The sequence below is a fragment of the Octodon degus genome, unplaced genomic scaffold (genome assembly GCF_000260255.1).
Source record: "Octodon degus isolate 3935 unplaced genomic scaffold, OctDeg1.0 scaffold00127, whole genome shotgun sequence".
NCBI classification, from domain to species: Eukaryota; Metazoa; Chordata; class Mammalia; order Rodentia; family Octodontidae; genus Octodon; species Octodon degus.
The window spans coordinates 1,590,460-1,603,878 of record NW_004524703.1 but is presented as its reverse complement, the minus strand read 5'-3'; the positions used below and the strand labels follow the sequence as shown (position 1 = coordinate 1,603,878).

The 13,419-nt window shown below is 41.6% G+C and overlaps 1 protein-coding gene across 1 annotated transcript in view; it reads right to left on the bottom strand.

The window, feature by feature from the left end:
• Positions 1–1,193: 1,193 nt before the first annotated feature.
• The window catches only part of Sprtn (SprT-like N-terminal domain), a 26,367-nt gene continuing 14,141 nt past the window's right edge, over positions 1,194–13,419 (bottom strand). The window contains exons 3-5 of the mRNA XM_004640827.2: positions 7,764–7,892; positions 4,857–5,124; positions 1,194–4,064 (exon numbers count right to left, since the gene is read on the bottom strand). Coding sequence (XP_004640884.1) covers positions 3,337–4,064; positions 4,857–5,124; positions 7,764–7,892 — 1,125 coding nt within the window. The 3' untranslated portion in view covers positions 1,194–3,336. The remainder of the gene's footprint in view (positions 4,065–4,856; positions 5,125–7,763; positions 7,893–13,419) is intronic.

Below are 13,419 nucleotides of genomic sequence, written 5' to 3'. Positions count from 1 at the left end.
GAAGGGCAAAGGACACTCTTACATCCTTCAGATTACCTGGAGCCACCAGACCAGAGCAAGGAGAGTGGTTCAGCTGGGCAGATGAGCAGTGTGATGTAAGGAACAGCCAAGTGCAGCCCTGCCTTGGTGAGCACATGTGAGTTGAGTACACTTGTTTTGCAAGATTGTGCAGTCAATTTCCCTTGCTTTAGACTGAGGCTGGTACGTGGAGTGCAAGGGTGGCATGTGAAAGCCAGTGTGGGGACGGGGCCAAGACCTTCTTGACTTCTGTGTCCTCTCACAAGGCTAAGGTGCTGGCCCACTCTCCCTCCTAGACTTGGTGCCGCTGTGCAGGGGCAGGTTTCTCCTCCCTGAAGCTTGCTTCACCTTTAGCTTTTCAGGTTTCACCCACCAGAAACGCCACCTGGTGTCCAGTAAAGGAGAGGCAAGTCAGGGCAGGCATAGCAGCGCTGTGTTAACTGTGTTATCGCCACTGAGCAAGGCCCTCCTCTATTTTGTGTTCTCATGTGATGATGAAGTGTGACTGTGTAACTCCTAACGCTAAATTAGAAAAAATGAAGCCAGAGTAATGTTCACATTGCATCCTTCCCTGTTAATTTTAGCTCTCAAGTTAACTTTTAGCACCAGGATCCATACACCACAGAGGCCACAATAACAGACGCCACATTGCAGTGCTGCCTGGGCATCCGTCTCCCACCAACTGTTTCACAGTGAAACATCCTGATTTAAAAATCCCATAGTTTGGAAGAAATACAATCTTTATGCTTTGGGACAATGGGACACTATGAGGTTTTTGTTGAAGTACTTTCCCATCCAACTCAGAATTTCTATTTAGGATATGCACTTCCAGGCTATAAAAGCAAAATAGTTTTCTCAAGCTTGTTTTGCTAGTGTGTAATGCTGACTTAAAAACACCAGGTTTCTGCAGAAGGTCTGGCTTATCAACTCAAAAGGAGGGGCCCAAATTACAAACTCTGCTAGTAAGGTTGAAAGTTTGCTCTAAAGGAAAAAAAAAATGTAAGCAAAAGTAAAATAAAATTGATAGTATGACTCAGATTTGGGGGGAGTGGCCATTCTTGGGGTGTAAGTTTTCAACGCAGACCATTTTTCTTGCCAGCTGGAAGGGATCCCACTCGTCCTGTGCCATGCTGCCCATACCTCCTGTGTCCTGCCCTGCTCTTCCCCACCCTGCCCACCCTGAGCTCTGCAAGTGTGGCTGGCTGCCCTGTGAGCCTTGTGAAGGGGGTTCCGTGTCACAGGTGCTCGCTATACATAGTATTTACCACACATGGTTCCCGCCCCCAACTCTTCTTGGCTAGATCCTGCCTGCAGTCTTTGTCCTTCTGTCCTGTCACCCCTTGCATTCTATCCACGCTTCCTGTAACAGCATCTCATCCCTTCCGAGTGTGCTCTGCTAGGCCCTTTGCCAACCTAACTCCACTCACTGATGACTCGTGCTGTACAAGGTCCGCTCCAGGACTGTCCTGTCCCGACATCCTGCACAATAGCCTGTCTTCAGTCTCTTCCACAGCACTCACTAAGCCACTTGGAGGTTCACATCAGCCTGCCTCCCCACAGACTCAAAACCATGCTTTTACTAAAAATGTACTTTATTGCATTTGTTAAACTGATGAACATTAAGAGTATATATTAAAAATACATATATTTTAATAGCCATTTATAAATATTATAATTTTACCTTTATGTTTTAAAAAATATCAAAACATCCACCCACACACACAGGCTAAAAACTGTTACGGATGCTGCACTGCTGGAGACGCTCCCACTGCTAGGATGAGTGTAAACTAGCAGTATTCGGAAGGCTACCCAGATGCACCCTGTAAGCCAACAAGCCACCTGAGTATACACCCAATTGAAGGACTAAGCACTGCTCCTATTATTCCTAATAACCTCAAACTGAGAACAATGAGAATATTCATTAATATTACAAAGGATGAAAACATTCTATATTTACACAAGTAGTACAGAACAATGAAAATGGACTATTATGTACAGCAACAAAGATACTTTATTAAGCTCGAAAAATAGACTAAAACCAACCTCTCGTAACAGATGAAAACAGTGGTGCCCCTGGGGATGGTGAGTGTGGTGGGCACAGGCCAGAAACAGGCAATCACAGGAGTCTCCCAGAGTAAAGAGTTTTAATTTTTAAGTTACACAGGTAAATGCTAGGCAAGTTTGCTCTGGCTTATCCTCGAGTCTTGTGCACCTTGCAGTGTGTAAGTTATATTCCAACAACAACAAAAACTGAATAACTAAGGCTGTGGCGACCAGTACAACTGTGGGAAAAGAAGTAAATGGATACAAATACCTTGTCCCTCTACTGAAACACTGAAATGAGTGTCTGCATTTGCAAAAAGAATAAATTTTTAAGTGCACAAATGGTATTCCTTTTATTATAATAGTTTCAATTTTGGCTGTAGGTCTGACATGCTGTTTGGCAGGTATTTTATACCCCATGAAACAGGCAACTTTGTTATGTCACACATACCAGTTACTTGCCAGCCCTGAGCTTTGACCACTCACTTTGATAAATACAGTACTGAGTAGAAAATTAACACAAAACATGGCTTACAGAATTACAATGGCTACTTGTCATCAATAATACTATTTTACTAGATTCTGTATCTATTTTAGCCCAAAATTTGCTGTCACCTCTACTAAAAGTGGAACATAGAAAATTCTTTGAGATACAGAAAATTTATTTCCTAAGCTTTTTGGGAAAAAAAAATTGGAAGAACAAAAACCTTGAATGAAAGAACTGTTCCATTTTGCACTCCAAATTGCTTATGTGAAGTCTCACACTGTGAAGATGAACATGAGTTCAGGGAATGCATTTTAATAAAGAAATATTCAACTTAACCAAATACTTGACGAGATTCCAGACAGAAATTTAATTTTAAAGACCATCAAGATCAAGAAAGAATAAAAGTATCTAAGACTATCCATGCAGAATAAACCCTGGCCTATGGCGCAAATAAGGCAAGAGTGACTACAGCAGCCTGAGATGTAAAAACCCTTTCTGTTAAATGGTGCTTATGTTGCTCAGGCTGGTCTTGAACTCACGAGCTTAAGAAATCCTCCCTGAGTAGCTGGGACCTCAGGGGTACCACCATTCCCAGCTGGATGTAAAGTAGTAGTATTAACTACAGTCTCATGTATGTATACATAAAATAGAATGTTTTTACTGGCTGTGTGAACTACATCCTGACCTTCAGACTTAGTGCCAACCAGAACCTCTCTAGTAGTTGGCCACTTATCTCATTTGCTTGTGAGGAAAAGCAGGAAGCAGGTGAAAATTGTTTTTCAGGCATTTCAGCTTTTGACACTGATGGCACCACCTTCCAGGCACTGATCCAGGTGCTCATTGATGTGTGACTCCACAACTTCACTCTGACACACTGGACAGCTGACCAGCTGGTTCTGACTGCAAAAGCTGCTGGAACTCTGAGTTGTAGCTGTGGAGTCTGAAGTACTATCTGGCTCATTTCCATCACTCTGTACTTTGTTCTTCATAAAAAATGTGTCAAAAACGGTCTTGTCTTCCAGCCTGGGTCGCTTGCCTGGGAACTTGTCTTTGGACCCACTCCCATGCGGGGATGCAGTTATGGATGTTGAGGCCATCACTTTGGAGGGATTTCTTAGCGGTGTCTTAGAAGATGGAACCCTCCTTTGAGAACTAGAAGACACTAAGTGTTTAGTGATGTCACCAACAGTCCTATTTTTTGATAGGGATCCACTCACACTTCTGAAAGCCTTTTGGTTGGCAACTGAGACTCTGGGAAAGTAGCTGCTTAGAACACTTTGCACTGGAGGGAATACATGAGATTTACTTGAACCATTCTGTTTGAATTTTGCCTCGGCGACAGAATCAGGTCTTACAGCATGTGCTGAATGGTCCTCACTAAAAACATCTTGAGAATCATTGATAGCACGTGAGGCAATCGATTTCCCAGATGAAGGTGGATTCCTCACCTCTCCCAGAACATAACCTTTTCCACTGAAAGGGATTAGTGGCTGAGCCTCACCTCTACTGGGGTTATCTGAAAGAGAAGCAAGTAAGACTTTCCTAGTCTTAACATTAATGCAGTAACAAACACTAAGTCATGCACAGTCCTCTCAAAATGAAGAAATTATTTCATTCTCACTTAGACCCATGTAATAAATACCTATCAATGTGAAAGCTTATCTTGGGAAGTCAGATCTCTGGTGTTAAAAGAATAAAAGTAGAGTTCTCTCATTCAGATTTAAAAAAAAAAAAAACTTATCATGTCTCTCCAGCTGACTGTAGTGGACATTTCAGATCTGGGAAAGACAGCCTGTGCTCATGGGTCCTACTACACCAATCGACACTACTAAGGGACGGAATATCAACTACATCAACCTGTTACCTCCTCAAAAGATGGTGACTCTGAGCTCCACATCAGAGGGAAAGAACCTAAAGATCAAAGACTAACAAATGTATTTCACATCTATTCCCATTCTCCTCCCAGTGAGCATGGACACAATCCAACTGACTGGAAGAGGTGTAGTTACAATTTACATTCTAGGCATTATTTATGGTTGACAATCGCATCGCTGTTTCCTAACTACTCAGTGAAGTTGAGACAGTGAAAGGAATGCTTCCTCATATTGTGATGGAAACTTTCTTTTACTTCTATATAAAGCGAAGTATATTTTCCTAGCATCATTTCATGGACAATGGAATTTTCTGTTAAAGCTACATTTGAATATTTCTACACTACAAACAGCTCTAAGGCTTACCTTGATACTAGTTCTCTAAAGGGCCATACCGTTTACACTGGCTACAGTCATGGAGAAGATAGAAAAGTTACCTTTATTCTTCATGGCTGATATGGGCTGCCTTTGTAGTTTTGTCTTCCCTTTTCCTTTCTTTGAGTAATTCTCTGGTTCCTTGATTTTTATGTAAGTGCCTCCACAGGTTTTCTGGTGCTCAGCCCACCAGTAGTCATGTACAGAGGGTGCCCTATTGGTGGCACGTTTGACATAGCCATAATATGGCTGCTTATACTGACATGGCCCATTGCAGCGCCACCAGTGTCGGCGGTACTCCTCCACCTCATCATGAAATGTGTGGTACACCTGGGTAGAGAGAGGTTTCAGTATTCAGTAAGCAAGTTAGCAACTTCAAGAGAAATAGTTCACATAAGCAGTCTTTTTTGTTAACTTTCCATTTCCCAGAAATTTCTGGAAAGCTCCATTTGGAGGAAAGGTAATATATTAGAAGTTCAGAAGTCCATTTTAATGGAAGACAGTAGTAATTAACTTAATACCTCCTAAACTATGTAAAGATAGAATGAGATAAATTTTCTTTAAAAAAAGTAAAGCCACAAAATAACTCTGTAAGTGCTAAATGATTCAGAAATAAATTACAATGATAAAAAAATCATTCCCTAATTGGGCAGATAGTTCAGTGATGGAGTGGTTGTCTCCAATACATGAAGCCCTAGGTTTGATCCTAGCACTGGAAATTTTTTAGAAAACAGAAAATCATTCCTGCTGCTAAACTGAAAACTGCCCTAGCAGAACAATACCAAAGAACCAAACTCCTCCTGTCAATGCTTGACCTAACACAGCACCTTTGCCAATGAAGCCTCTACTGTGTTCTCTCCCACAAGCTCAAAGCTCTGCCTGTCTTCACAGTGAACAGCTACGGTAATACTGTACTGTTCATGGCTGTTTCTCTTAACAGAATTTGGGTGTTTTCATTTTTAGTCACCAGTGACCAGAGGTTGGCATGGGGAACACATCTGCAGACTGAGGGACTAAACAACACTACTCACTGAGTCCAGGTTCTCTGTAAATAAGTTTCTAGTTTTTATGTGACATGATTTCTTTTGCCTTTTAGATCTAGATGATGTTTTACTTGGAATCTGAGCAAAAACCAATAACGAAAAGGTTCTGGCTAGAGAGCTAGCACCTCAGCAGTGAGGCCTGCAGAGGACTCTTGAGAAATACTTGGGCTGCTGAGCCATGAAGGCTCCTGCTCAGCATGGATAGGGGCCAAGGTTCAGCCTCCAACACTAAAATTACAAAACCACTACTCCTACACGACCATGTAGCACTTTATTTTTCTCAGTGGAATGTTACTATTGGTATAAAAATAAGGAGCAACGGGGCTGGTGAGATGGCTCAGTGGTCTAAAGCACCTACTTAGAACAAGCTTAGCAAAGCACAGGGACCACAGTTCAATCCCCCAGCACCACATGCCAGCCAGCCCTGCCCCCTGTTGGGCTGAGCTGGCCACACACACACACATAAATAAAAATAAAAATTAAAAAAAAATTTAAAAAAAAAGGAGAACCTATACACATAATTTTTCTGCCAAAAAGTCTTTTAACTTCCTACTAAATTATCCTTGTAAGAAAAGAATGCTTTCTTCTGTAATACTAGTTTTATGCTGTCTCTCCATGATAAACAAAAATTTCTGTTACTTGGCAAGCATGCAAATCATGTACATTATATTAGAGGTAAAAAAGAGAAGGACATTATGTTTTAGGGCAGAGGCAAATGCTGATAAATGCTGCCCTCTCTACTATATTCAAATTCTTCACATAGTAATTCACTAGGAAAAAAGGACAGGGAATTGAATCTGCTTTGTTTCCAACTCCTATGACTCTCCCAACCTGATCATAAGGCTTCTAATTATGTGTCACCACAATGGAAATACTCTAGTTAACTCACTACAACAGGAAGTAAGTGCACTAACAAGGGCTGCTCACTCCACAATGCCCCTCCCCAAATAAAAACACAGACAGCCAAAGCATGACTACATTCTTTTCAAACCAAGCTGTGGGTACCATATCAGGGCTGGGAAATCTAATTAGTGCTCAAACTGTATAAAATTCTTGTGTGGTTTTCCTTTAATCCATCTCCTCATAAGGATCCTCCTGATAGGTACTGTTATTATCCCCGGTTGCTGGTGAGTAAGATAAGATGGAGATGTACCAGGTAGATCCAGGATAAGCCTCAGCAGAGAAAGGTAGTATATGCACCCCAGCAACTTGTCACCATGGCTTTCTTAATCCTGGGCTTTGTCACCTCCTATGTCTATGGAGAGACAGTAATCAAAGACTTCTGATAGACTGAATGACACAGGAAATGGTGGTTAGGATATAGGATAGATTCAAGGAGGCTACAGTAAGGAAACCAAGTGGAGGACATGTCACGAGAGCCCAGTGCTGCAGGCATCTCCACATTCCCAACCATGTGTTGTCATCCCCGCACCCTGTATTGGGGATGAAACCTAGGGTCTTCGCACTGAGCCACAATCCCAGCCTCCCCCCTCCTTTTATGTATTTGGTACAGGGTCTCACTACACAGCTCAGATTTGTAGGGATTCTCCTATTTCAGCCTTCCCAGTGCTGGGATTACAGGCATGTGCCACCATGCCCAGTCTTAGTGGCCTATTCGGCAAACCCAGGGCAGGACTGACACAGCATGTAGTACTGGGGATTGCACCCGGGTCCTTGTGCTTGCCTAGGCAGGTACTTAGACCGCTAAGCTATCTCCATAGTGCCCAGCCCTTTGTTTATTTTGAGACTGGGTCATGCATTGTCCAGGCTGGCCTCAAACTTGCAATCTTCCTGCATTAGCCTCTGAAGTAGCTAGGACTACAAGTATGAGCCACTGTGCCCGAAAGTTCACTATTTTTGATTAAATCTCAGAAGTTACTGAATAAATAACCAGTAAATACCATAAATGTCTGTGACTTTATATACCGTAATATTGGCTCCAGTCAGGTGGTTGATGCGATGCATATGTTTACAAAACTCTGGACCATGTCCTTCCCGGTCTTTATCATTATTAGTGATAAATAAATAGGCATGTATCATTTCATGCAAGAGGGTCTGAAACAGAAAACAATTTTGTTATAGCACTTATGAAAATAAGAGTACATTTTATTATTCTATCTAGTTCATATTTTATAAGTACATAGTCAAAAAATTTTGCAAATATATGAAGCTCTGCATATCTTGGATAAACAATCCCCTGTTCCTAGAAGACATTATTGAGTACAAAATAAAATATAGAAGGCTCAATAAATCCAACTCCATAAAAACTGCATAATTCTGATAGAAAAAAATGCCATTAAGAAAAACAAACCTCAGACAAGTGGGCAACATACATCATAGGCTATTAGTTCTGAATGTACTATAAAAAGCTCCAAGTGTTGACAGAAAAATAGTTACCAGTTTTAAAGTGCGGGATAGGTGGATGCCATGACATACACCTGTACTCTCAGCTACCTGGGAGGCTGAGGGTTAAAAAATCCTGGAAAACACAGACCCTGTCTCTTACAAAAAGATAAGACAAGTGTTATGGTTTGTGTCTAGTTGTCCCCCAGAGCCTCATGCAATCATGGGGCGGACTTCTAGAGTTTGTGATTAACTCATGAGCCACTGGGATTACGGGTGTGAGCGCTGCTAGGGTTATGGGTGTGCGTGCTGCACCCAGCCTGGGGTGGACAGCCTAAATGCAACATGAAGGAGACAGGCTTGCTCTCTGTTGCCATTGTTGCCGCTACTCCTCCCTTTTGCTCTTGCTCTTATGCTGTTTTCTGCCACTATGAACGGCTGCCCTCTGCCATGTGCCCCTCTGCTTTGGAGCCAGCTGTGTATGGACTGAAATGTCCACAAACTGTGAGCTAAATAAACCTTTCCTTCCTTCATTTTTGGGCATCAGATATTTTGTCCCAGCAATGAGAGAAGAGTAAATAAAACAACAAACACGTGAGGCACACCTGTAATCACAGCACTCTGGGAAGCTAAGGCACACAAGTTCAAGTTCAGCTTGGGGAGGTTAGTGACTAAGACCCTGTATCAAAATAAAGAATAAAAAATAAAAAGGGTGGGATATAGCACAATTAGGTTCAATCCCTTGCACCACAAAAACAGATAAAATTAGTTTGCAATGTCCTAGAGTTCACAGAAAAAGAACACACTGTGGGAGACTAGAGGAAAATTCAGGCTTAACGGTCTCCTCTGTGAGCACGAAACAGATGGCTTATACAGTGTAAGTTGTTTACCTGAGCATGTACTGAAGGACACCGGAAGGCAGCTGAGCCTTGTGTTACTTTAACTAGATGAATAAAAGGGGTTGGGGCTCCTGTGCTCCTCTGTCCTACAGGCAAGAGCCCCTGGCTGCCTCACGTTAAACTGACTCTGCCACTCATCCTCATTCACCCTTGGGTCAAGGCAACAAACCAGAAGCAGGACTAGGTCTCTGCAAGCAATGCCTGGGTGGGGAAGGCTCACAGGAGTGGGCTGGTCCCCCAAGAGTGACGCCTGAGGCAAGGGCTTGAGGACAGTGGTGTGGACTGGTCTCTGACAACAAATGACTTGTAAATGTATTAAATGCTTGATGTCATTTATAAAAAAGAAAAAGACATATTAAAACACTAGGACACTATTTCTTACTCATCAAGGTTAGTAAGACCAGAGTGTGACACTGTTAGCAAAGCTAAGGGAAAATATATACTTGCATATACTGCTGGAGGGAGTGCAAAATAGCACAACCCCCATGAAGAACTTCATAGGACTTAACAAAATTACAAAAACACTCAGCACTTTATGTTAGCAATCCCTAGACAAGCATGAAAGGCTCATGTATTGGTGCATTCACTGTGGCATTGTTTATAAAGGTAAAAATTTAGGACCATCTCAGGACCCTGGCTGAATGTACAATCACAAAATAGAATCTAGGGCTGGCCAAATAGCTCTGCAGATTAAAGCACCTGTAAGCAGACACAGGGACGGGGGTTTGATCCCTAGGCCTGCAGTGCTGGCCCTGCCCCCAGGGCACACTGAGCCAGCAACTGAGACTGGGTGTGGTGGCACATGCCTGTAATCTCAGCTATTTGGAGGCTGTAAACAGGCGGATCACTATGAGTCCGGATCTAGTAGTGAGACCCTGAACACCCTGTAGCCCCTTTCCTAAAATACAGGGGAGAAAAAAAAAAAAAAAAAGCCGGCCCCGCCCCCACGGTGCGCTGTGATGGACATTGGGACGGGAAGTGGTGGTGTGCATCTGTAATCCCAGCACTTGGGAGGCTGTAACCAGGAAGATCACTATGAGTCCGATCTATGCAGTGAGACCCTGTAAACCCTTTCCTAAAAATACAAAAAAGAAAAAACTAAAAAGAATTCAATCCAGCCAGAAAAAGAATAAAAAAGATCTCTAGGAGCTGGCTGTGGTGGTGCACAACTGTTATCCCAGCACTCTTGAGGTTGAGGGAGAAGGATGGCCTTGAGTTAAAGACCAGCCCGGGCTACAGAGCAAGATCTTAACTCCCTCACTCCCCCAAGGATCTCTAGGTAAGGATTTGGAAAAAGCTACAGTGTACTGTTTTAATGAAAAGCTCAGAGCACATAGCATCCTGTGTAGGAAATAGGAATAGAAGTAGATATAAATATTTGCAAAGCAGAAAAATCAATAAGAAACTATTAATTCCTGTAATAAATAGGTAGAGAGACAAGAGAAAGAGGAATTCTCCTACCTCAGCCTCCCTAGTAAATGGCATTACAGTTACACACCATCACACCAGGCTCCTGTAACTGCTACCTTTATCAGTAATTTTTTTTCATAATTTTATTGATAAATAGCAATGAGACAGTTTCAAATCAAGTCACTAGGACAGTTTCAATAATTAACACACTGCATACATTCTTCTTAGTGGTTAATTGCTGTACAAGATGTGGACTTGAGATCCTGTTTACAAACACCATTAGAACAAATCATTTTATTCATTAAGAGAATGTAGCTATATATCTATCCTAACCACTTTGAATACACAGATACAAAATGGACATTTATCTGTGTACCCTTTTTTTGTTAAGTTCCATTATTTGAATAGTATAGGTATGTGAACTCAGCAAAATATTCTAAAAGAGTCCAGTAGCCCATAATAGCATTGGGTCTTCTGTTTTAACTGGCAATGTCAGAAATTGTTGACCTGAGTCCTCCACAGTTCAACATAACAGCATGGCTTTACTTCCTATATTTCGTCTTCATACTTTTCTACTGGATGGTTAAGACCAAGGAAAAGCAGGACCTATGCAACAAGAGTTGTAGCTTTTGGGTCTGAGAAGGTCAGTGAAATGCCCTCAGGATTTATCCTGAGATCCTGTACCTCAGATTGTAGAACCTTTGTCAGTGTCAGCCATGTGGATGAAATTATCAATAATTTTTTGAAAAAAGAATTTCTGGGGCTGAGGACACAGTTCAGTGGACAAGCTCTTGCCTAGCAGGCTGAGGCCCTGAGTTCAATCCCCAACAACGGCCTAATAAAATAAAATAAAAATTTCCATCAGAAAAACAAGACTTGCAGACTGGCATAATAAATTTAGCCTTTGGGGGGAAAGGAGAAAAAAAAAAAGAAGATACGCGCACGCGCGCGCACACACACACACACACACACACGATAGCTAAGACAATTGTACTACTAGTTTCCACTAGTTCATTGAAAGAAACGGAGATTGGGCTTGGCAGCGCAGGCCTAGAATCCTAGCACTGGGGAGGCTGAAAATAGGATCACTTTGAGTCCAAGCTGCATAGTAAGACCCTATACCAATTACAAAAATGGAAAGAATATAATAAATAAATATTATTTTTAAAAAGTGCTTATATGGTTTTATCAATTTTGCACACTTGCATCTGGTAAGCTGAACAATTACTTTAAATACACACACACACACACACACACACACACACACACAGATAACACACAAAATAATAACCATTGCTAATTTCCTATCTGATAGGTTCTGGCTTGAGTATAAACTGCTAAATTATTATGGCCCTAATTCAACATGGCTGCACCCCAAAATACACAGTTTATCTTCCCAATGACCACTTCCTCCTCCTCCTCCACACCAGCCCTGGACTTTTTACCTCTGCCACACACAAGGGAGCCTCCAATCAGCCTCTTCTGCGTCACTGAAGCTGCCCCTCAAGCTCACCTAGATAAAAAATCCATATAATCCCAAATCCCCTTTGTCTCAGGTAAGAGGACAGCTCCAGCTCCCTCAGATCATCTGTGCCCTCAGAGTTTCTACAGATCTCTTTTTCTTTTACTTCTGCTTCTCTGTTGCACCAGAAAAACCTAACACTATCATCTTGTTTTGAAATTCTGTATCATTTTTATTGCTTTTTTCTCTTTAAAAATAAAAATCAATAAATTCAGCCTTATAAAATTATGCTGAAAAAACATGAAAAATATTTTCAATTTGTCACTAAGAAAATGCCCACTTTAAAATTATAACAACTGCACCTCTTAAAAGGAATATTATTTTGTGAGCAAATGTCACTGTGAAAAAACTCAAATTCAAGAAAGGCTAGTCTATATTTCAAAAGTTCCTCAACAATCAAAGATGATGATAAATACCCATTCTCACAAAAAAAGTTTTAGGTTCATAATTTTTAGTTCAACTTAAAACCTTGCACAGGCAATATTTTTTATGTCTGCCAGTGTCCACACTGAGGCTACACTCAGGGCTCCAGATAGCATACCTGTTTCCCATTACACTTATATCTGCTCAGAAGTAATGACTTCTGATTGTAAATGTGCTTCAAGTTTCTTGACCTTGCTCTCTGGCCAAGAGTAGCCTCCTCGCCTAGCCCTACTTGTCAGGAGTTCAGTGGGTCTCTAGGTCTCACCTCTCTTGATTCAACTGCCAGAAGCAATACTCACAGGGCAGGATGACACAGCTGAGTACTAATTAAGCATGAAAGCTGGGACAGGTTACAACTTGCTCCTCACTCCTGAAGTAGGATGTCCTAATTTTCAGGGTTATGGCTAAGGCCATAACACAGCTAGTCCAAAGTCACGCACAGAAAAGACATTCAGAAAACAATGAGGGGTAGGAGTCTCAGTGGTGGCAGTCGCCATTAAAATCTAAATTTACAGAGTTTTTCTTGACTCCCTAAACCAGAAAACATCTTTTCCTTTCATGAATCTCATTTTTATGATTCTGCTCATACTTTACTAACCAGAGTTTCCCTCCTGTTCTTGCCCAATTTGATACTTATACTTCCTGGCAATAGAAAATGCTCACTTGAAATCACTACCACATGATTCCATTCTCTCAACCACTACTTAAAAAAAAAGAAATGCTGCTGGCATTACAAGTGTGTGCACTACCACGTACAGTTCAATTTTTTGAAGATGGATGATGGCCACAAACTTGAGACTAGCTTAGATGACAGAGTGGGACCCTTTTCTCAAAAAAAACCTGTGTACAGGAAGAAATTAAACAAGCGAATAAATATATGAAAAAATGTTCCACATCGCTAGCCATTCGTGAAATGCAAATTAAAACCACATTGAGATATCATCTCACCCCAGAAAGAATGGCTATCATAAAGAAATCACCCAAC